Raw genomic sequence first — 24,858 nt, forward strand, 5'->3', positions numbered from 1 at the left:
GGGACTGTGTGTACTGTTCTAGAAGCCCTTGCTGGGCCAAGGGCTCTGCATTCCCAGGAGTTCCTGCTTGCCCAAGGCCTTAGGGTTTTTACATAGAGCCAAGTATACCCATCTCGGCCTTTGTGCTGTCAGTCTCTACCTTAGCGTGGGCAGTCTCACCCCTGTGGCCAGCAACTTGCCCTCCTCCCTCCTCCTAGTTTCTCTCCATCTGCCCTGGTTTAGGGATGAGTTACTGTTTCCAGCCCTGACATTTCCCATTGCATTCCTCAAATTTATCTCTGTCACCCAGGCAACTGGCTCAGACCCCCCAACCCCCATCCACCTTGGAAAGCAGCCCCTACAGCCCTCAAACATTTCCTTTGAAATATCAAATAGAAAAGTTGGGAGTATAAAGACCTTTTTAAAAGATTTATTCTATGCCAGGCAGTGGTGGTGCACGCCTTTAACCCCAGCACGCAGGAGGCAGAGGCAGGCAGATCTCTGAGAGTTAGAGGCCAGCCTGGGCTCCAGTGAGTTCCTGTCTCTGCTTCCCAAATGCTGGGATTAAAGACATGAATCACCACTGCCTGGCGTGGAAAATTACTTTGAGATAGTGTCTCATTATGTGACTGTGGCAGGCCTGGAACTGAGGTCCATGGGCCTACACCTAGGGCACAGGGATCAAAGGTGTACACTGCTTTGCCTAAGGCAAAAGCTTACTGCACATGCCCATTCCATCCTGCCCAAGGATGTTTTTGGTCTTCAGTGATAATGGGACTGTTTCAGCCACTTCCCTTGAGGAAATGTGGTTGCCTTTAGTTTTAGTTAGGTGACCCCAGAACCCTATGGGCAATAAATCTTCCTCTGAGTATATAAGAAACTAGGTAGAGAACATGGGTTCAAGATCACTTTTATTTGCAGAGCCTGCAACAGTTGGTTAACAATGCTAGCTAAACCAGTACATCCAAAAAGCCATTCTCCTTACAGCATTTAACTAACAGAATCTCTACAAACCAGACTAGGGATCAATCGGGACATATTTCAACATCGGGAAGAGGCTGCTCATTTCCTTGTTCCCCACATATTTCCAACAAGATTTGTTTTATAGCCAAATGTGACTCAAACCCATAACAAAGCAACTAGCCATCTTTAATATCATTGATTCCCTCCCCACCCCCAGAAGAGAAAGCAGAGGTAAGAGGGGAGACTTTCCCTAAGAAAAACCTGGCTAGACCCCAGAGGAGCAAAGATGACCGGGAGACTGGTACCTGAGAATGTTGATGAACAGGCACCAAACAGGCTGCACAGCTCCTCAGAAGGGAGATGTTCCCTCAAGACCCTCACTTCCACGGGGTTAGATTAAGGGGGTAACTTGGGTGACTCATGACTCCCTGTCCCTCAAATCAAAACATGATAAACCCAGAACATTTTAATTCAAATTCACCACACTCCCTCCTGAGAAATTCTACAGTCATCTGTAGGCCGTGGCCCACTCCTTCCACCTAATGGCCTGGGCCCCTGCATCCTTGGGTGCCCACCCAACACTGATTTGATACTCAACTCCTAAAATGACTTTTTTTTTTTAAAGGACATTCAGTGGGCATGCTCCTCCCTAGCTCTGTGGGCTCCACTCATCCCTTCCCACTCTCACCTTGGGGTACCTACACTACAGCATTCCAGCACTGGCCTGGGGGTGGCCAGATGGAAGCTGCTTGAAGTGCTTTCTTGTGACTCCGATACCAGCCACTATCCTGGGGACCTGGGGCAAGGAGAGTGGAGACAAAACTTTCCCAAGGAGATCACAAAGGACAGAGGTAGGCCTGGGAAGGTTAGCTTATGTCCTGTAGCCAAGCCTGGATCTGGTGCAGGCTCTTACCAGTATCTCAGTCCTTGACTTTGAGTAGCAGCAATCCCAGTCCACAGCGCCTCCTAGGGGTGACTGAGCTCCTAGCGCTGTCCACAACAACAGGTTTACCTTTTCTTATCCCTGCCCCATTTTCTTTCTTTTCTTTTTTTTTTTAAATTAAAAGCAGAGGTAGTTCCTGGGATGATAAAACTCTACCTAGAATGGCAGTATTTTGACTTGAGGAATAAAAAAAAAAATAAAACAATTGATGAAGCTGAATAAATTAAAGTTATGGGTCATCCACGAGGACCTCTTCCAGCCTATCTTTGGTATATGGCCAGCAGCACTTCTGTTTGCCACTTCTCTCCCTGCACGACAGGAGGCCAGGGTCCACCCAATAAGACCCCTGCTACTTCTTCTTGGGATGCTGTCAGAGCAGATTGATGCGGCGCTCTAGACTATAGACTCCGGTCTGCGCTGTGGCAGGTCCAGCTTTGGCAGACAGTCCTGACAAGGAAGGAGTCTTATAGGACAAAAGAGCGTAACAGTAGGATGCCCTGGGCTCCAACCTGGAGTGTAGGAGATAGGTTTAAGACATGGAAGGCCCAGGTTGTTCTCCACGTACAACAGCTGGCTCCTTTGCTTCCTGTTCTGTAGCAAAGGGAAAGGGAAGGGGCAGAGGGAAGCTTAGGCCGCCAGTGCCTGGCTTCAGAGCTTCTTCAGGCGACTGTACATCTCTCTTTTGCTCTTTTCCCCCGCCCAGGTCCGACTCTTGGTGCGGAACTTCTTGAGGTCTTCTTTAAAGTCTTCATGGTGCATTGGTCGGTAACTGGGGGGCTCACAGTGGGACTAGAGGAACATGAGAATAAGAGGACGAGGTCAGGATGCTCCCCACACAATCTGGCTTCCCCTTGCCTAGAGCTGAAGACTGGGAAAAGCAAAGGCCTGAGGCTTAGTGGATGCTCATCTTGTCCCCAGAACCCCAGCAAGCAGAACTATGAACCCATGGTCCAGCATGGACACACGCTCACTAGACACCTCACCTGACATTTCAGGAAGAACTCCTTGTATCCCCCCTTTAGGACATACAGCTCAGGGTAGTGGAGTTTGGGGTATTCATTGCCAAGCCTATCTCTTTCTCTCACATATCGACACCTAGTAGAAAGGAATGAAGGAGAAAGTCAGGTCGCCTCTTTTGGTGAATGGGAACTGGAGACAACAGTCGGTGGTCCAGGTACTCCTTCCTTAGAACACACTGCTGACACCACCTGTTGTAGCAGCCTACAACCAACCTGTCCACTCTCTATTTCCTCTAGCAACTCCCCCACTCTATTCCTTCCTATGCCTTTAGAAAGACTACTCTCTACACTTCCTGGGAGTGAGTAATGGAACCTTCGTCTTACTAGTCCATCCACACTGCCCAAACCTGCGTACAAGCTGCAGTTTCTATGCCTTACAAAATATAAATAAATAGCCGGGCGGTGATGGTGTACACCTTCAATCTCAGCACTTGGGAGGCAGAGACAGGTGGATCTTTGTGTGATCAAGGTCAGCCTGGTCAACAGAGAGTTCCAGGACAGGCACCTAAGATAGAGACCATGTCCTGAAAAAACCAAACCAAACAAACGTAGGTACCAATAGTTTGAATTTATCTACTTCTCTGTATTACTGCGGATTGAACCTAAAGCCTTGTGCTTGCTAGTCAAGCACCACCAAGACATGCATTTTCCAGTCCTTACTGTAACCTTTTTCTTTTATTGAGCCCCCATGCATGCTCAGCCTCACCACTATATCATTAATGAATGGCTGCGCTGCATTTTATTGTCTCAATGGTATCTGCTATATAGCAGGTATCTACTCTCCTATTCTTTTGGTGCTGGGCTTGAACCAGGACCACACAATAGACAAGTGCTCTATCACTGTCTTGAGCGAGACCACCAGCCTGTCAGAAGTTAAGTTTCTTTGATACAGGGTGTCATGAAGCTTGGGTGGCCTGGGGACTTCAGAGGTGACATTTGTATAAGAAACAGCCGCTTGATATTTAAAGGTGTTACATGAGATCAATAAGTAGAGCTAAACAGTGGGGGGAAATGGGCGTCAAAGGAGACAGAGGTCAAACATGGCATTTGAGCTAACACTAGCTAAATCCATAAACTATACTCAAGAAATCTGCTTAGAGCCAGGGGGTGGTGGCGCACACCTTTAATCCCAGCACTAGGGAGGCAGAGGCAGGAGGATCTGCAGATTTCTGTGAGTTCGAGGCCAGCCTGGTCTACAAGAGCTAGTTCCAGGATAGGCACCAAAAAGCTACAGAGAAACCTTGTCTCGAAAAACAAACAAACAAACAAAAACAAAGAATTCTGCTGCTTGGGTGGTGTTGATGGCCTTTTATCCCAGCACCTGGACTGCAGAGAAAATTCCAGAACAGCCAGGATTACATGGAGAAACCCTGTCTCAAAAAGGCTCAGAGCAGATAAAGGTGCTTGACAACCTGAGTTGATGCAGAAATCCACATGGTAGAACAGTCTCAAGCTGTCTTCTGAACTCTACGTACACAATGTAAATAAACAGCAATAATTTTAAAAGGCTGTTTGTGAAACAAATCACTGACTAGGAAACAGAATCAAGGGAAATTATGTTATACAGAGAATCGGCTCTCATAGAAGCCAGGTTTACATGTCATGTGCAGACTAAAGCACTAGAGTGACCTGAAGTGTACACAAGAGAGTGCCTGACAGGCTACCATTTTGCTGTTAGTGAAAAAAGCAGACTACCAGGCTCCACAAAATATCATGAAGCTTCTGCCCCGCCCCCCCCCCCAAGCCTTATTCATATGGTACTTACATGCGAGGGCCTCTTTCAGAAGAAAACTCACAGTGGAACACGACAATGACACGCTTGCCATCGGTAGGCACGATAGGTTTCTTGAGCAAGAAGTCCTCAACCTCTTCTTCCATGTGCAAGTTCACAGCACCCTTTGAAGACACCAGATCCTGCTGAGTCACACTTGAAGTAGAGACTCAATGAGAGCAAGCTCCTCAGACTAGTTCACAACTCTGCAGATCTCAATGAGGCTTTCTCTGTAGGTCTATATACTTAGCTCATTCAGCAACAAATGTAAGAACTAGGAATATCTCAAATTTAAAGTGCTGGGCCACCACACTTAACACTGCTTTATAGGGTATTAAAGTGTTGTTTTGTGACTAGCTCCTTTCTTTCCAGAAATATGTGTTCTAACATGACCTTCCACCAGGTAGGCACCTTGATTATAGAACAGAGGCCTGGTACAAACATTAAGGCAGGCATGTTGCTGGACTGGTCAAACATTTATATTTATTATATCTCAAATGCTATGGAACCCTTTGTGGCTCCATTGCACAGCTTAGACAACAGGGATGCCACCTAGAAAGGTCCTGCAACAGGAAAGCATGAGGGTCAAGAGCACTGCAATGCAGCAGTAGAGAGGAACTAACGGGAACATTCATTCCGTTCACACCTATTGGCTTGCTCTAAATTCTCACCATCAGCTGAGAGGCATCAATACCCCACCTTTAAGCCCCCTATGAAAATAAGTCTCAAGAATCCAAACCTTGATGTGACCTCCTTCATATTCATATGGGTATCGGCAGTCAATAATAACAAACTCTTTAATGAGATTGGCAAACTTGCCATTCAAAACAGATGCCATCTATGAAGAGAAAGGACGGTGGGGTGTCAATGTTAGCAGTCAGGTAACAAGATTCCAACTTCCTATGTGCAGTGGGTTCCACAAGTCTGACTTACAATTTCTGGAGAAATATATTTCAAATCTTGATGCTTCCCAGAGACCGTATGGAAGAGATAACCCTTTAAAAAAGGAAACAGAAGATACTTAGGGGAATGTGAAAGTTTAAGAATGCCATTTACTCTGCTGCCCCACCAGTAGGAAGCAGCTCAAAAAAACAAACCCAGAAACAAACATAAATGAATGGTATATGCTAATTACCCTTCTGTGCACTTAACTAACCCCTGGACATATAATGGTTGTTTGTTAAGGAGGCAAGTTCTCATTATGTAGACCTGTCTGCTCCAAACTCATTGAGATGTGCCAGCCCCTGGGATTAAGGGCATGAGCCACCATGTTCAGCTTTGAGGCAGTATAGGCCAGGCTGCCTGGCTAGGAACTAGTCACCCTGAGGTTAGATTTGAACACAGGTGATTTCCTTTTTCCCTCATTTTTAGTCAGGAACACACAGTGGCTAGAGTATGAAGACTTAAAAACGCAGTGAGGAGAACCAGATATAGTCACTGAAGCATGTGATAACAGCCTTTGGGAGGAAGAGGCAGGAGGGCCATAAAGGTTACCTCCAGCCTGAGTGGGATATGAGATGAGGGAACAGCCTAAGATGACTTTAGAGACCCCGCCTTGGAAGCGAGACAATTTGTTCATCTGATAAGCACCTGGAGTTAGGCAATGAGAATGGAAAGACAGGCTTGGTCCAGCCTTAAGAGGAACATGGCAGTGTTACTTAGAGGACAACTAGCCCAACTAAGAGCTTACCCATGACCACAAGACAAACAGCCAACAGTCTCAACTCAAGTTGAATGTTACACAGGGCTTTACTTATTTTTCTCTTCAAATTCCCTGTTCTCTCTTTTTATTTTTTGGGACAGGGTATCTATGTGTTGGTTATTATTTTTATAGTCAGAAGCCCAGTTCCCAGAAACCTGCACTATAGGTCAGAGTGAAGGTGGGTAGCCACATAGGAAACCACTAAGCTAGCAACAGTCTCAAAGACCAACATGAACCTCATCATCAGAAGCTCAACTTGTCCTTATCTTTTACTTTTTAAACTGTTGCCTTGGAGGCATCCCAGGAGCCATCTTGAGGAAGGAGAAAAGCCAAGTAGGGTTCTAGCTACCCCCACCACCTCCCTAGCACAATCCCAACTAGATAATGCTTCTTGCAATTACCTTGGAGAAATCTCCTATAAGGTCTCTTGGGTCACTGTCCAAAATGTTCTCAATGGTTCCTTTGGGTGAAGATGTCAGGGATAAAGACTGGTGTAGAAGCTGTAACAAACCAAAGGTAGAAGTTGACCCCAAGGTTTTGACTGAACTCCTAAAAATACCTACCTTGGCCATGGCAGGAGACTGGAATAGGGATGACTACACCAAGGGTAAGAAATTGTGATGAATCAGAAGGAAAAAGATAGGTCCTATTCGGGAGGCAGAGGCAGGCCTGAGTTCGAGTCCAGCCTGGTCTACAAAGGGAGTTCCAGGACAGGCTCCAAAGCTACAGAGAAACCCTGTCTCGAAAAACCAAAAGAAAAAAAAAGATAGGTCCTATTATTTATTAAATAGTTGAATTTTTCTGAAAACCCCCTCTATCCTTTTCACCGTGTATCTTTGGCTGGCCTGGAACTCTGGAGCTTGCTAATGGAGACCAGGCTAACATCAAACTCAGAGATCCATAAGGATTACAGGTATGCCCCACATATCTAGCAACTTTCTTTTTCATTGTTCATAAAGAGACTATTAAGCTGATAATATCAAGCTGAGGCGTGGCAATACTAGAAATAAGGAGGACTGCTACAAGCTTGAGCCCAGTCAAAGCTATATTTGCCTAAAAACAAACAAACAAGAAAACAAAAACCAAATCCAATACCAAAACAGATCATTGTCCTGTATCTCACAAAATGAAATGTAATTACTTTATCTCAGCAGAGTCCACCAACTTCTGATAAGGTTGTTTTGTGAGAAAACAGACTCAAGAAGTTGTAAAGATCACTTAGATTAGAGCCTTCTGTGCTCTAGACTGTCCTCTTGCAGCCTGGCACAGCTCCAGCAAACAGGGACAAAAGGAACCACTGTGTAAGCAGGCCTGAAAACGAGTAATCTAGAAGCAACCTGAACATTTATATCCGGGGAGGGAGATTTGGACTTTGAACCAACCATTACACCCCCTCCTCCAAGGACAGAGTATAAATCTGTCAAAGGCATGATGAGGCCAGAGAGGCAGCTCAGAGGGTGAAAGTACTTGTATATTATATGCCTGCTAGCAATCCTGGGAACCCATGGTGGAGAGAGACCAACTCTGGGAAGTTGTGGTCTGACCTCCCCACAAGTCATGGCATCCACAGGTATTGCACCAAAATAGTATCTAAAAAAAAGAAGAAGGTGGAGATGAGTGAGCACCTTAAGATTCTTTCCCAAGCCCAGCCTGTCAGGTTAGAGCTGAGAGACAGCTCCGGACAGCTGTCTTTGATGATAACCCCCTCCGCCCCCCCTTCACTTAGAAGATCACTGTACCCTTAGAGTACACAGTACTTTCTCTAAACCCTATTTCCCATTAAAAGAAACCACAGTGGTGTCTTTAATCCCCGCACAGAGGCAGGAGGATCTGTGAGTTCAAGGCCAGACTGGCCTACAGAATGAGTTCCAGGACAGCCAGGGTTATAGAGAAACCCTGTCTCCAAAAAAGCCCAAAAACTCAAACCAAAGAAATCTGGGCATAGTAGCAATTCCAGCACTAGGGAGACAGGAATCAAAAACTCAAGATCCTCCCAACAAAAGAGCTGGGCAATGGTGGTACAGGCCTTTAATCCCAGCACTCAGGAAGCAAAGGCAGGTGGATCTCACTTGATAGACAAGGCCAGCCTGGTCTACTGAGGGAGTTCCAGGACAGGCCCCAAAGCTAGAGAAACCCTGTCTCGAAAAACCAACAAACAAAACCATACAGGGGCCAGTAAGATGGCACAGCAAGATTCTTTGCTGCTGAGTTCTATGCCTGGGACCTACATGGTAGAAAGGGAAATAAATGTCTCCAAGCAGTACTCTGACCTCCACATGTTCACTGTGGCTATATGCCCCTACCCATAAAACCCAAACAAACCAACTCCCTGACCCCCTGAATAGAGAAATGGTTCAACAGTCAAGAACACTTGTAGAACCTAGTTTCCAGCATCCACATGGCAGATCACAACCACGAGCAATTCCAGTTCTAGTGCTCCAATGCCTTCTGAGCTGCGGGTACCAGGCATGCGCACAAAACAATCACACACATAGATCATTAAAAACAGCCAAACCCACAGAATAACAAAAGAATGAACTTCCACAAATCCAGATACCATATCACCACTAAAATACTAGGGCGGTTTAAAACGAGATGTTCCTATAGTTGGAGCATTAATATGTGGTCCCTATTGATGACACTGCTTTGGGAGGCTCAGAAGTTATACTGCTAGAGGATTTGTCACTGGGTTTCGTTGTTCTTTTTTAAAAAAAATATTTATTTATTTATTATGTATACAATATTCTTTCTGTGTGTATGCCTGAAGGCCAGAAGAGGGCACCAGACCTTATGACAGATGGTTGTGAGCCATCATGTGGTTTCTGGGAATTGAACTCAGGACCTCTGGAAGAGCAAGCAATGCTCTTAACTGCTGAGCCATCTCTCCAGCCCTGTTCTTTTTTTATTGGTTGTTCAAGACAGGGTTTCTTGAGAACTCAAGAACAATGGCAATGGGTTTCTGATCCTACTGCACGCACTGGCTTTGTGGGAGCCTAGGCAGTTTGGATGCTCAACTTACTAGACCTGGATGGAGGTGGGGGTTCCTTGGACTTCCCACAGGACAGGGAACCCTGATTGCTTTTCGGGCTGGGGGGGGGGACTAATTGGGGCAGGGGGAGTGAAATGGGAGGCAGTGGCGGGGAAGAGACAGAAATCTTTAATAAATAAGTATTTAAAAAAAAAAAAGACAGGGTTTTTTTGTGTAGTCCTGGTTATCCTGGAACTCAGAGATCTGCCTGTCTCTGCTTTTGAGTATTAGGATTAAAGGCACATGCCATGACCTCCCGGTTAACAAACTCTTCTTTCTAAAGTTAGCTTTGTTATGGTGTTTTTTCACAGCAATGGAAAAGTAAGTAATACAAACACCTAAAATGAATAGCTAGCTATATACCACCAAAGACTACTCAGAAATATAGAACAAATGCAACTCATATGCTGCTATTGAATACACCATTCTGGAAAACTATTTGGCAGTATATGCCAAATCGAACCATGCTCTGGCCCATGACCCAGCAATTTTACCCCTCTGAAAAATCTAGGGCCATGGGCCAGTGGCAACCCCTAGATTTGTGACAACTGTCAAGTTCTTTAACAAGACAGACAAAAAAGATATAACACAGGGGCTAGAGAGATGGCTCCGAGGTTAAGAGCACTGGCTATTCTTCCAGGTTCTGAGTTTAATTTCCAGCATCCACATGGTGGCTCACAATCATCTATAATGAGATCTGGTGCCCTCTTCTGACATGCAGGCAGAACACTCAATAATAAATAAATCTTTTTTTTTTAAAAAAAGATATAGAACAGATAATGAATGAGAGACTGATAAAAGTCATGTATGGTAGTGCATACCTGTAATCCCAGCACCAGGACAAAGACAAGAAGGTTACTTTAAGGTCCAAGCCAGCCTGAACATAGAGCAAGACCCTGCCTCAAAAGCCAAAGCAAAAGAAAAATCTAATAGAAACAAATAACACAACGCCTAAATAAATGAAACAGAAAAGAAGAAAAAAAAAGCTGTATTTCACCATCAGAAACATTCTAGGCTAGGTGGTAGTACATTCCTTCAATGCCAGCAATGCAGAGGCAGAAGCTAGCTGATCTGCGTTCAAGGACAGTGTGGTCTATAGAGTTCCAGGACAGTTAGGAATATACACAGAAACCCCGTACCCTGTCTTAGAAAAATAGAGTAAGGCTTGGCAAGGATAGGACCATCAAGTAGAAATGTTTAGAACTGAAAGACAGTTATCACTCCAGACCAAAGGAGAGCTTGCACAACTAACCTCTTGGGTTGGCTCTATAACATCTGTTTTGACAGGACTGGACACACTCTTCCTCCGCTTCGTGCTTCTTCGAGGAGACTCTTCATGAGATCGTTCTGTTCTCTTCAAAAGGGACCTAGTGCTGGAGCTGCTGCTGGAGCTGCACGGGGAAGGGGAGTCAAACAGCCTGCACCGATTGCCCTTAGGGTAAAAGAGACAGATCCACTCTGGATTAAAATTTGACCACTTAAATAACAATCAGTCTAAAACCTAGGTCCTAAATCCTAGGTTATTCCAGTCAACATAGTTAAGGACTACTTTGTTCAGTGGTTCAACTACTCAAAATTCCACATACCGGAATAACTTACAAGGTTTGTAGGTCTTCTCATGACAAGGGGAGCTGTCCAGAGGCTTGCCATGCATGAAGGGGTCTCTTCATCATTCTAGAGGAAGAGAAAAACTGCTTTTAAACAGATCCAGCAGACGAAAAGGAAGAAAAGGACCCAGCCCAGATTAGCATTAATCTAAATGCTTTGTAATTAACTTTCTTAAAGAATGCCAAACATGTCTGAATAATTTTTGTTTTGTGATTGGAGAAAGAGCCTAGAGCACAGGCTGGCCTCACTTGTAGTTTATGGCAACCTTGTTCAGCATCCTGTATTTTGAGATTACAGGCATGCACCACCAGGGAGGGCTAGTACAAAAGAACTTGAACCTTGCTCTATATCTTAGCTACAGAAGTATCTGAAGAGCTGGAGAGATGGCTCAGCAGTTAAGAGAACTGTTTGTTCTTCCAGAGGACCAGGGTTCAATTCCCAGCATCCACATGGCAGCTCACAACTGTCTAACTCCAGTTCCAGAGGATCTGACACCTCACACAGACATACAGGCAAGCACAATACCAATGCACATAATATAAAGACCCTAAATTTAGAAGACATGTGTATAATTATGAAATAATAAACTTAAAAAACACATTCTTATTTCCCTACTCCTGAAAGCCCGGCTAGCAGTAAGATAGAAGGACCTCACCAGTATCATGTGACCTTCCATGCTGCAACAGGATTTCGTCAAGCAGGGAAGTCTCAATAATTTCATAAAATGAACTAACCAGCCAGCTGAGACCCCAGGAACTGTTTTTATGTAGGAGGCTTCTCCAGTGGTGTCTAGAATGTAGGCATAACCATGCACCCACAGATACCTTTAGATTCTCTCCATCCAGAAGATCTATGAAGCCATCATCCTCATCAGACAAAGTGGCTTTCACAGGTGACTGGGATGTAAAAAGAGGACTGAAGTTTCCAGACTCACTGCTATCACCTTCATTTGAAGAGAGCTGGAAGACAAAACAGAAGATATGCAAGTGCACCATATGTGAACCTGGTGTCCTCAGAGGTCAGGGGAAAGCAATGGGTTCCCCGGTCCTGAGAGAGGGTTTCTCATGTAGCTGCGACTGTTCTGGAATTCACTCTATAGACCAGACTCTGAATTCAGAGATCACCCTGCTTCTGGGATTAAGGGTGATCACCACTGCCTAGCTCATGAGCTTATATGCACTACCATGTATAAGCTGTGATAATATATAAGATGGAAACAAGGGAAACCTGTTCATCCCCACAAATGTTTGATTCTTAGCATCCACCTCAGACGGCTCACAGCTTCCTGGAGTTGTAGGTCCATGTGATCCTAACCTCTGGCCCCCTCAGGCATCTATACTCATATGCACCCCCCCTATAATTAAAAATAAAAATGATTTTAGACAGGCAGCCGTGACACACACCTTTAATCCTAGCAACTGGGAGGCAGAGACAAGCAAATGTCAGAGTTAAAAGCCAGCCTGGTCTACAGAGTGAATTCCAGGACAGCCAGAACTACAGAGAAACCCTCTCTCAAAAACCAAAAAAGAAGAATTAAAAGAAAACATATCTGCTCAATTTTAAATTGAGGGATTATGATTATGTCCTAGACATTACAACAAAAATCTTTGCAGCTATAACCCCATTTAAACCCCAGGACACTGTCACTTTAGTTAATCCCTGTGTTCTTCCGCAAGACTAAGTGCTCCCAGACTCCACCCTGCATTAGCCGGAACTACCTGTACCAACATACTCAAAGAATCCTCTGCTTTTTGTTTAATAAAAGGAAACTGATGTTTAAGGTTACCAGAGCAGACACCTCACCTATCTGACACCCAAACCTGGAAACCAGTTGGCTGTGGTGGCAAACACTAGTAATCCTAGAGACAGGAGCATTATGAGTTCAAGAAATTTTAAACTACATAGAAAATTTGGGGTTTAAGAGATTCTGTCTCAAAAAATGCAAACAACAAGAATCTCAATTCTATAAACAAAAGCCAAACCAGTAAAATTAACACCGGCTTTTTAAAAGTCTGCAGCACCTATAACAGTGCCTTTAATGATCAAGCAATCACAGAAAATCTTGGCATTCTGATTCCCAAGCATCCACCAAATATTTTCTATTTCAGTATATTCTCAAACTGTTATGAACTAGAGAATCTACAGTTAAATTCTGGTCTACTATTTACATGTCTTTTGTCAAATAAATCAGCTTCTCTAATGAAACTTCCTAATCTGCCAAATGAGGTAACTCCAGATAATTCACAGGCCCCAGCCTTTCAAATGCTGGGTTTACAGACATGAGTCAACTAAAATAAAAGTAAACTTCCTTAAAAAAATAAAAAAATTTTATTTCGCCGGGCAGCGGTGGCGTATGCCTTTAATCCCAGCACTTGGGAGGCAGAGACAGGCAGATCTCTGTGAGTTCGAGGCCAGCCTGGTCTACAAGAGCTAGTTCAAGGACAGGCTCCAAAGCCACAGAGAAACCCTGTCTCAAAAAAATAAATAAATAAATAAATAAATAATTTCTTAAAATTTTTTAAAAACAATCTTTGCCTTTTTTTTTTTAAAAAAATTTTGAAACTAGGATTTCATGTAGCCCAGGCTGGCCTTGAAATCATGGCAAAGCTGAAAAAAAATCTTGAATTTCTGGCCCTCCTCCCTTTACCTTCCAAGTGTTTGGGTTATAGGCATTCACCATACGCTCAGCATTAATAAATTTCATACTGGTACAACACACATGAATGCATGCATGCACACATGACTGCAGTGTTGTAAATCCTATTCCCACGATGAGTTCCCTATATGAAAGTCACAACACATACCATACGAGCTGGGGCTGAGTTCTGCCTGTATGTGAAGAGATCTTTATTCTCCTCATGTACATGAACAGTGAAGCAGCCACGAGATGCAGGTCTTACAGGCTTTTTAAATTCAAATGCTTCCTGCAAAACAATATTCGATATATTTTCTTTTTTTTTTTTTAATATTTATTTATTTATTTATTATGTATACAATATTCTTTCTACATGTATGCCTGCAGGCCAGAAGAGGGCACCAGACCTCATTTCAGATGGTTGTGAGCCACTATGTGGTTGCCGGGAATTGAACTCAGGACCTTTGGAAGAGCAGGCAATGCTCTTAACCGCTGAGCCATCTCTCCAGCCCCCTCGATATATTTTCTACTGTCCATAAAAAACAGCTTTAAGGCTGGTGGGATGGCTTGGCAGGTAAATAAAGTTGCACATACATGGTACACCAACACAAAAGTAAAACACCCATAAACACAAAAATGCATGCATTCAATCTTTTTTTAAAAGATTTATTTATTATGTATATAGTATTCTGCCTACAAATATCTTATAAGCCAGAAGAGGGCACCAGATCTCATTACAGATGGTTGTGAGCCATCATGTGGTTGCTGGAAATTGAACTCAGGACCTCTGGAAGAGCAGCCAGTGCTCTTAACCTGAGCCACCTCTCCAGCCCCATACATCCAATCTTAAGTACTAAAAACAGCAACTGCTAGTAGCAGTTTTTACATTACTAAATACTTTCTGAACATAAACTTGTCTAACCATCGAATACAACCTGACTACTCCTATTTTACAAGTAAGGAAAATAGGCCTCCTCCCTCCCACCCCCAGTTAGGGTTTTTCAGTGTAATAGTCCTAGCTGTCCTGGAACTTTCTATAGACCAGGCTAGCTTCAAAATGGAAACTAGGTCTTCCAGATTAGATCTTGAAGGACACCTCCAGAAAGTTCTTTAGCCTATGTTATTATTCCTGTTTAGAACAAAGCTTCCAGGAAGGCAGCCTTGCAAGCTTGGATCAAGAGCCAGATTACACAACTGTGGTCTGGTAGCACTAGAGGTGGACACTGTCCCATGCACACAAGGGAATCCATGGCACAAACAGAATCTATGTTCCTACAGGCAATTGGTTTTATATTAAACCTGGAAATTTTAAGGGTGATAAACTCTGGCATTTTAGCAGGGAATGGAAAACAATCAACATACGAAAGTAGAGTGAGCGGCTGCTTTAGACACGCCACCCTACAAAGTGTAGGGGGAAAGTCAGGCTTCTAGATGAACCACATCATCCTCAAAGCCACTATTTCAAATATTCTGAGACTCACAGAATTCGCATGCCTTTGGATTTTGGCTCAATATTCTAGTGTTTATATTCTTGGCAGTTATTCACAGAAAATAAGGTGTAAGGAAAACATGCTGCTAGGTAGGCCCAGTGTGGAATGTTTTCCAAATACAATACAGATTTTCACAAGCTTACAAGTCACCTAAGTGTTAGAGCCAAAAGGAAAAACCTTGAGTAAACACTTCTAGAAAAAACTATTTATGGATATAATTACACCTCACAAAATCTACTTACTAAAATCCAGCCACATTTACCTGCCAGGTACCATTCTAAATTCTTGACATATAGAGGCTGACAGACATTCCTGCAGCAGACTTCTCTGCAAAGGCCCGGTGTGGCTTTCCATAACTTAGTCATCAGGCAGCAGCCCAGCCACCTGGCTTGTAAGCCACTGACACTGGGAGGCTTCCCTCCCAGCCTGGGTTACCCTGTGGATACTATACTCACGTTTTCCTTATTTTCATCCTGATCGATGAGCTGAAAGATGTCATGGTCTAGTGAATCAGAATGGCTCCTCTTTAGCGCTGGGCTACAACCCAAGAGTTTCTGCTACCAAAGAAAAAAAGAGAAATTGAATTCAGTAAAGAAACACAATGGAAAATTCAGTTTTCCTTTTTATTTTTTTGAGATAGGGTTTCACCCTGCATCCCAGGCTGGCCTTGAGTTTGAGATAATCCTCCTGCCTCAGTCTCCAAGTGCTAAGATTATAGGTTTGACCCATTACACCCAGCCAAAACCTCATTTTTGAGACAGGGTTTCTCTATGTAACAGCTCTGACTGTCCTGGTGCTTGCTCTGTAGACCAGGTATCAATCAAACTCAGAGATCTGTCTGTCTCCACCTCCCAATGATGGGGTCACCACCGCCTGGCTTAAAACCTCCATTCTTAAAGAAATGAAGTAAGGGTTGGGAGAGCTAGCTTCCCATATACTACAGCAGATAACCAGTAAATGTGACCAACACTATAACTTAGAATGGCCTTACGCCTAATTATATAAGGCTTATAGCCCCTTTGGCAGGTATATTATAGTGCCAAACCTAGTACCAGTTGCGTAATAGGAACCTTTCCTGGTTTGATAAACTGGGACTGAGGACAAAGTCCACAAGAGGCAGACTGTTGAAGCTGTTCTAGGTAATGCCTTACTGCTCAGTCTTAGAAATGTAGGTGCTGCTGACATTTGGGGGCAGTTTACAGGTATTAGCTCAAAATGACAACGGAACTTACAGGTAAGGAATGTATTCTCCTCAGGGAAATTTCAAGGCTGTAATGAGATCAAAAGGTAAATGTGAGAAGAGGTATGTATAACAGCAGATTCACATTGCTTAACCTATAGTTTGGGGAGTGGGCGGGCAAGTCAGGTTCTCATTGTAGCAAAGATATACAAGAATGAATGTCTAAAGCTTCTCCAGTCCCAGGAGCAACCCAAAACACTAGGCATCGAGACTGAAAAACCTGGTATCTCTTAAAATACATACATTCATTTAAGGCTTTAATGCCAAAAGGTGGAGCAAGGGAAACCACAGCTAAGAAAAAGGAGGGAATATCCTGGCAACTGCTGACACTAAACAATGTATTCATTCTCAGCAGAGTTTCTGGGATCCAAGCATCTCACTGCGAACAGCCAACTGCAGAGGTCTAGCCCACTGCATGAAATATTCACCCAAAGATTAGCAAGTCTGGACAACAAGTAAGGGCACACAAGTTTAATCCCAGCACCCAGGAGGCAGAAGCAGGTGTATCTGAGTTCCAGACTAGTCAGGGCTACATAATGAGATCCCGTATCAAGAACCAATGAACAAGTTTCTGTCCTCTTCTTTTTAGCAAATCCAGGGCCTCACACACGCCACACAAGCACCATCACTGAGCTCTTCATTTTCTTTTATTTTTAAAAAATAATTTATCTTTATTTTATATGCATTGTTGTTTTGCCTGCATGTGTGTCTGTATGAGGGTGTCAGATCCCCTCAGTTACCGAACAGTTGGGAGCTGCTATGTGGATGTTGGGAATTGACCTCAGGTCTTCTGGAAGAATAGCGAGTGTTCTTAACCACTAAGCCATCTCTCCAGCCCCTTCACCTTTATTGAGACAGGGCCTTGAATCTCTGACCCTTCTGCCTTAACTTCCCAAGCAGCTGAGACTACAGCCTGTGCCAATAGGCCTGACTAAGGAAAACTTCTCTTCTAAGCATAAAAGTTAAAAGCAAGGAATACATACTTTTCTTTACTGTCCAAGGGCCCAGGAGAATCTAGACAGAAACCTTTGAGAAATAAAAACAAAATTCTTAGGAAACAATGTTTTTAAGTAACATTTTCTAACTATTCCACAGATTCTCTTCTATTTTCAAATACCAATAAGAGAAACAAGATTCAAGAGACAACTGATATCAAGACTGCTTTTCAGATAAGCGTGACCCATAGCCATGTGGAATTATTTTATTTTCAAATCATATAACTAATTTATGGGAATGAAAAATATAACCATCTAGGTATGAGTTCCAAGAGGCCAGTCTGCTGTACACAGTGAGACTGTGTCTTAAAGAGTGGACGGAGCATCAGAGAAATGCAAATCAAAACAACTCTGAGGGGCTGGAGAGATGGCTCAGTGGGTAAGAGCACTGTCTGCTCTTCTAGAAGTCCTGAGTTCAATTCCCAGAAACCACATGGTGGCTCACAACCATCTGTAATGAGATCTGGCGCCCTCCTCTGGTGTGTGGGCATACATGGAGGCAGAATGTTGTATACATAATAAATAAATCTTAAAAAAAAAAAAAACTCTGAGATTCCATCTTATACTTGTAAGAATGGCCAAGGTCAAAAACACTGATGACAACTTATGCTGGAGAGGTTGTGAGGAAAAGGGAACACTTTTGCATTGCTGGTGGAAATGCAAGCTGGTACAACCCCTTTGGATGTCAGTGTGATTTCTCAGAAAATTAGAAAACAACCGTCCTCAAGACCCAGTAATACCACTTTTGGGTACACATCCAAAGGATGCTCAATCGTGCCACAAGGACATGTGCTCAACTATGTTCATAGCAGCTTTGTCATAGCCAGAACCTGGAAACAACCTAAATGCCCCTCAACCAAAGAATAGATGAGGAAAATAATGTACATTTACACAATGGAATACTACACAGAAGAAAAAAATATTGGCAGCTTGAATTTTGCAGGAAAATGGACGGAGCTAGGAAACATTATTGAGTGAGGTAGCCCAGACCCAGACAATTATCACATGTACTCACTCATAGGTGGTTTTTAAACATGAAGCAAAGAAAGTCCGCCTACAAACCACAATCCCAGAGAACTTAGACAACAATGAGGACCCTAAGAGAGACATACATGAATCTAATCTACATAGGAAGTAGAAAGTATAAAAAGACAAGATCTCCTGAGTAAATTGGGAGCATGGGGACCTTGGGGGAGGATTGAAGGGAGAGGGGAGGGACAGGGAGGGGAACAGAGAAAAATGTAGAGATCAATAAATATCAATAATAATAATAATAAAAGACGGGGCTGGAGAGATGGCTCAGTGGTTAAGTGCACTGGCTGCTCTTCCAGAGGTCCTGAGTTCAATTCCCAGCAACCATATGGTGGCTCACAACCATGGTGGCCAACCTGGTCCACAGAGGGAGTTCCAGGACAGCCAGGACTACACAAAGAAACCTTATCTCAAAAAACAAAAAAAAAGTGGTACAGAGCCAATTCAGAAGAGTGAGTGCAGCTATTCTTGCAGAGGACCAGAGTTCAAGTCCCAGCAACCACTTGGCTTCTTTGTCTTGAAGAACTCCAGTTCCAGGGAATCTGACATCCTCTTCTGGCCTCCAAGGAAATCTATGCACATGGCATGTAATATGAGAGTCATGCAGGCAAAATACCCACACATATAAAATAAAAATGAAGTTATTTTTAAAAAGAAAAGAGACTCAAGCTGGAGAGATGGCTCAGAGGTTACGAGTTTAATTCCCAGCAACCACATGGTGGTTTACAACCATCTGTAATGAGGTCTGGTGCCCTCTTCTGGCCTGCAGGCATACACGCAGACAGAATATTGTATACATAATAAATAAAAAAGAAAGAAAAGAGACTCAACACTTATTTTCTCTTCATAAACTGCTCCCTTCACACTGAACAGCATGTCACGCCATGCCATGATTTCTACACGTAGTGTTACCAGTTAAGTTCCTAGGAAAAAGACATGACGCGGGAAGTTCCCAATAGTACTCTCCACATGGCTGGCTTAAAGGTGAATGGCAAAGATCGAACAAATACCTGGATCCGGCTGGGGCACAGTAATCCACACCTTTAACCATAGCACACAAGAGGTAAGAGACAGACAGATTTCTGAGTTTGAGCCCAATGTGATCTACATATAAATTTGGACTGAAGAGCTGGTTCACTGGTTAATGGCACTTGGTGCTCCTGTAGAGGGACAAATCCAGTTCCCAGCACCCAAATCAGACAGCTCACAGTGGCCTGTAACTCTCTAGTTTCAGGGCCTCTTCTAAATGCCTTCTGATCTTGGCAGGCACCACCATATATACGTGCACACACTCATAAATAATAGTACCTGAATCTGTCGATTCAGAGGAGCCCATTCTCTGTAGACTGCTGTTGTTTCTCACCTCCATTGGCTTCTCACACTCACTGAAACCAAGAGAAATACCTCCGCATGAGAAATTCCTAGGACATAATTAAAAAGCAGCCAGGCTGCCGAACTATTATTCTGAGACGAAACCAAGGCCACCCCACACTCACACTTGGCCACCCAGAACCCAGTTGGCATTTGAACAAAGAAAGGAGTGGGTCTGGCCTTGGGCCACATTGTAGGCCATGCCTGTGGCAAATGCTGGGTTATTTCCTTAAAGGAGAGGTACTATGCTGGGAGTGAGGGCAAAGGTAGGGAGGACAGGAATCCCAGATCTTCAGGGGCTGGAAAAATCCTGACCTGTTTAGAAAAGGAGAGTCCCACGACTGAAGGAAAAGTAACTTCACTAAAAATAGAGGAATCTGTTTTTGCTGTTGTGGTAGTGTAGCGCAGGAATATTTCCAACACAGAAAAGTTAAGTAGAAAGGGCTAGCTAGGAGAAGGTAGACGGGGAGCTGGAAGAAACGTGCCGGCCAAGAGCCTGCATAGACTTTGCAGAAATCCAAGAAAAGAAAATGCCATGTCCCTTTGTTGAGAAGGAACAAAGCTTACAGGAAACTCAGATCCGGCGCGGCTGTTCAGCATAAAAAGTAGAAGTGAGGGCCTAGGAGGGCCCATTCCCCCCGTGGGGGTAGATTCCAGAGTTCCCTGGAACAGAGACAAGAGTACAGAGTACAGAGAAATCTGAAGGGGTCAACAAGATACTCAGCCCAGCAGTCTCCCTCGCTCCCCGGTCTGGCTCGGGCTGAGGATAGCCCTGGACTATCCGAACGGCCTCTCCCGCCCAACATTCTGCCCGGGGGGAGGGTGCACATGGCGGGTCCTGGCCAGGCCATCCCGAATCCGAGCATCAGGACCAGCTGGACAAACCCTGCGTCCTGCTAGATCATCCCAAGGGTCGACCAAAGGCCAGCGGCCTGGGGCATCGCTCGCCGGTCTCTCACCTGCCCAGCCCTTCCAGCTGGTCCATGGTGACCGTCAGGTTGGTGACAGGGGACAGTCCGCCAGCAGCCGACGCGCCAAACAGCGCCTTCCCCGTGGGCTGCGGAGCAGGAGTTGGGCTGCAGGAGAAGAGCAGGCGGCGGCGGTGGGGGGGCTCCGGGCCCAGTTCCATGGCGCCGCCGGGCCTGCCCGGACTCCCGCTCCGTCTTCCTCTGCCTCCGCTGCGCCGGGCCCCGCCCCGCTGGCACCGGCTTCAGCCGCGTGCCACGCCGCCAGCGCCCGCGGGTCAAACACAAACACGACCCCGCGGTTCCGAGACGCGACCGCCACGGGCAGCGGCGCGGACGGGCGAGCGTCGGGGACTCGGCAGGCGCCGGCCACAGGCACCGGTGCTTCCCTCTCGGCCCCGCGAGGCCAGCAGGCGGGCGGGCGCCTGCAACCTCGAGATTAAATCCAAACAAACTCCGCGGGCCGAGAGTCTCGAGGCGACCGCCCGGAATAACTAGCCTCCTTGCTCGGTCCCCGACGAGCAAAGAAGCAACCCTCACCACCGTCACCACCAAAGTGGCCTTAGCGTTAATTGCTGCACAACTAGGAACGCCGCCGCCCCGCCCCTTTCCTACTTGGCGCCAAACGGAATTCACCAATCAGGAAGCAAACTTCCCCTCGCTCCCGAATGACAGCTGAGCTGGACCAATAAGAAGGAAAAGAGGAAGACTCTCGCGGCCTCCTCGAAGCCACTCCCTCTCTCAGGCCGAGCTAGGCCTGAAGAGTTGGGAGGTGGCAGAAATGAGAAGGGGGCTCGGAAGTCAAGGAAACTCCCTGCGGGGCGCTAGTCCGGACGGAAAGGCCGGCTGCTCTTTTCCAGTTGCATCCTGGGTAGTGTAGTTCCCGCGCTGCACATCCCTAGGGGGCATACGGACTAGAAGGCCACCTGGACCTAGTTTTGACTCTTCTCTAATTATGTAGCACCATGGATCCCTCCTTTCCTTCACAAGCTTCCAAGCTCTGATTTTGTTTGGTTGGTTTTCTCTCTCTCTTTCTTTCTTTCTTTCTTTCTTTCTTTCTTTCTTTCTTTCTTTCTTTCTTTCTTTCTTCCTGTGTGTGTTTGAGACAGGATGTCTCTGTATTCCTGGCTGTCCTGGAACTCACTCTGTAGACCAGGCCGGCCTTAAATTCAGAGATCCGCTTGCCTCTGCCTCCTGAGTGCTGAGATTAAGGACTCCAGGCTATAATTATATTAAATTATATGTTTTTGAAATAGTGATTTCCTCTATAGCCCAGGCTGGCCTCGAACTCGTGGTAATCCTATTGCTTAGGTGAGACACACCATACTCTGTCAGGCTTGGGTTTTTTTTATATGGAAAAAGAGATGGAAATCCTGCTACGATTGGACTCCTGACCACGAGTGTTAACAAACTCTTGTTCTTGTTGCAGCAGGAGAGGTAACATCTATATACAATATGACCTAGCATCCTTTATGTTTCTTGTAGGCTCTCAGATCATTCCTTCTTTTTCATCCTTTCTTTCCTATTGGGAAGCTCTAGAGAGCAATATTTCTAGTGAACTTGTTTTGGTTATTGTTTTATTTGCTGTGAGGAGATCCTATGGCTGAGGCTACTTACAGAAGAAAACATTTTTTATTTGTTTCCCAGGTTTCTCTGGGTAGTCCTGGCCATCCTGAAACTATCCCTGTAGTCCAGGCTGACCTTGAATACAGAGTGCTGGGATTAAAGTTGTGTGCCACCACCGCCTGGCAGAACAAAGCATCTAATTGGGTATTTGCTTACACGTGGGTCAATCCATGATCAGTGGGAAGCAGAGAGGTGTGTGATAGAGCTGTCGTTGATCGTTCTGTCCTGATTCAGGGACAGCTACCAGACAGAGAAAGACCCTGGGCCCACCCCTAGTGACACAACTCCTCCAAGCCTCCTCGTCTTTCCCAAACAGTTCCATCAACTAGGGATCAAACATTCAGTCATATGAGCCTTTGGAAGGAAGGAGCCACTACAACCAACTTTTAAAAATTTACTGTCTTGGAGCTGGAGAGATGGCTCAGTGGTTAAGAGCATTGCCTGCTCTTCCAGAGGTTCTGAGTTCAATTCCCAGCAACCACATGGTGGCTCACAGCCATCTGAATGAGGTCTGGTGCCTTCTTCTGGCCTGCAGACATACATACAGATAGACTGTTGTATACATAATAAATAAATATTTTTTGAAAATTTATTGTCTTGAATTAAGCATGGTGGTGTACACTTGGGAGATGGAGACCAGAGAATGGTGTGTTTATAGATAGCCTGGGCTGTACAGAGATCTTACTGGGTGTGTTGGTGCACATCTTTGCTCTCAGGAGGAAGAGGCTGGTGGATTTCTGTGAGTCCGAGGCCAGCCTAATCTACAAAGGGAGTTTCAGGACTGCCAGGGCTGTACAGAGAAACCCCGTCTTGAAAACAAACAAACAAAAAACAGAAACAAATGAGTAGGGCTTGGGCACACCTTTAATTCCAGGGCTTGCGAGTTCAAGGGCAGCCTGCTCTACTGAGTAAGTTCCGGGATAGCCAGAGTTGTGTAGTTTGACCTTGTCTTGAGAGAAAGAGAGAGAGAGAGAGAGAGAGAGAGAGAGAGAGAGAGAGAGAGAGAGAGAGAGAGAGAGGAAAGGAGAAAAAAGGTGGGTAAAAAGTAGAAACCTTTGTATGTTTTTAAAATGACTGAAAGTACAAAAAATAATAGGTATCAAAGTTTTTTTCCAGGAGTGGTAGTGCAAGTCTTTACTTTAATCTCAATACTCTGGAGGCAGAAGCAGTCAAGTCTCGATGAGTTTCATAGAGCTTGGTTTACATGGCAAGTTCCAGATACCCTGTCTCAACACAAGCAAAACATTTTATCAGCAGACCAGTGGGCTTAAGATGAAGCTCAGCTGGTTGAGTGGTTCCTGGTTTCAGTTCCCAGTACCACATAAAACCAGGCACAGCCTTAGGGTGCATGCCTGTAATCCCAGGATGTGTGAGGTAGAGGCAGGAGGATCGTAAGTTTAAAGTCATCTTTATCTACATAGTAAGTTTAAAGCTAGCCTGGAATACAATGAGACCTGTCTCAAAAAGTAAAATAAGGGCCTACAGAAATGATTCAGTGATTAAGAACACTTGTTGCTCTTGTAGAGGATCTGGGTTTGGTTCCTAGTACCCACATTGGGGCTCACAACTATCTCTACCTCCAGTTCTTGGGGATCAGACACCTTCTTCTGACTTCGTGGGCACCAGCCATACCTGTGGTGCACATCTATACATGGAAGCAAAACCTTCATATACATAAATAGATTTAAAATAAAATGAATTTTACCAGGTGCATGCCTGTAATTCCAACCTTTGGAAAACTGAAGCATGGGAACCTCAAATCCAAGACCAGCTTGAGTAACATATTGAAACCTTGGGTCAAAAACAAAACAAAAAAAAAGTTAACTAGAGTTTTTTGGGTAGAGCCATTAGCCACACTTTGCTTCCAGTGTCTTAGTGAGTCAATTAGACAAGTAAAATACAGAGAGAGATTTATTCAATATGACCAAGTTGGGAAGAAGAATATGAAGGAGTCCACCGACCTGTCTGTCTTGGGGTACTGACCTGCACTTTAGGTTTAAGTAGAGGACAAAACTGCCTGATTACGCAATCCTGATTAAGATGCCGTCTTGAGTCCAGCACTGTCGGAAATCCCGCAAATTGCTAATCTTCCTTCGCTGACATCCCTGAGGGACCAATCTGGAAAATGATTACTTCTGCTCCAGGGCTGTCCCACCCTCCTGGAGAATGACCTTCCTCTGGGTGCTTCTGTGTGGGGGTCTGCCCTGGGAAGTTCTGCTGTTTGCGGAATCCAGGGTTTCTCAGGAGGCCCATTGGGAGGGAAGGATGCCTTCCTCTAGGGCACTGAGCGAAACTGGGAGGGGTGACTTCCTAGGAAACGGTCGTTTGGGGGTAGGGAGAACTCTCTAAGGAGAAGAGCACCCTAGGCGGCCTGCAGGGGAGAAGGAATGTGACCCCGGCGGCGGAGTTGCCATTGACTGGGAGTGGCTACCAGGGACCCACGCTGGAGAAAGAGACAAACAATACTTGGAGGGCGTAGGTTTTGATAAGG

At 45.0% G+C, this 24,858-nt stretch overlaps 1 protein-coding gene across 4 annotated transcripts; it reads right to left on the minus strand.

Moving 5' to 3' along the window:
- Positions 1 to 873: 873 nt before the first annotated feature.
- Cdc25a (cell division cycle 25A) lies at positions 874 to 21,315 on the minus strand. Of its 4 annotated transcripts, none has more exons than XM_075964573.1 (15): positions 20,736 to 21,314; positions 19,714 to 19,790; positions 17,362 to 17,404; positions 16,371 to 16,407; positions 15,594 to 15,692; positions 13,818 to 13,937; positions 11,838 to 11,972; positions 11,005 to 11,079; positions 10,658 to 10,837; positions 6,779 to 6,877; positions 5,609 to 5,671; positions 5,415 to 5,513; positions 4,670 to 4,800; positions 2,869 to 2,980; positions 874 to 2,674 (listed from the first exon to the last, which is right to left on the minus strand). In XM_075964573.1, the coding sequence occupies exons 1-15, from the start codon at positions 20,903 to 20,905 to the stop codon at positions 2,534 to 2,536; spliced, it is 1,581 nt and encodes a 526-aa protein (XP_075820688.1). In that variant the 5' UTR covers positions 20,906 to 21,314; the 3' UTR covers positions 874 to 2,533. The 4 variants fall into 4 exon arrangements, with proteins under 4 accessions (XP_075820688.1, XP_075820687.1, XP_075820690.1 ...); XM_075964572.1 differs by having other exon boundaries at positions 15,594 to 15,695; positions 20,736 to 21,313; XM_075964575.1 differs by lacking the exon at positions 20,736 to 21,314 and adding an exon at positions 20,092 to 20,419 and having other exon boundaries at positions 15,594 to 15,695.
- Between the last annotated feature and the right edge of the window lie 3,543 nt (positions 21,316 to 24,858).

This window comes from Microtus pennsylvanicus, chromosome 3, assembly GCF_037038515.1.
Source record: "Microtus pennsylvanicus isolate mMicPen1 chromosome 3, mMicPen1.hap1, whole genome shotgun sequence".
NCBI lineage: Eukaryota > Metazoa > Chordata > Mammalia > Rodentia > Cricetidae > Microtus > Microtus pennsylvanicus.

What these genes read in the sequence shown, in the direction of transcription:
- Cdc25a (XM_075964572.1), bottom strand. Translation starts at nt 20,905, where the DNA reads ATGGAACTGGGCCCGGAGCCCCCCCACCGCCGCCGCCTGCTCTTCTCC. An exon ending in TTATAGAGCCAACCCAAGAG is followed by an intron (nt 6,878 to 10,657) that starts GTTAGTTGTGCA and finishes GGTTTGTTACAG; the next exon opens with CTTCTACACCAGTCTTTATC. An exon ending in ATGAAGGAGGTCACATCAAG is followed by an intron (nt 4,801 to 5,414) that starts GTTTGGATTCTT and finishes GTGTCTTCAAAG; the next exon opens with GGTGCTGTGAACTTGCACAT.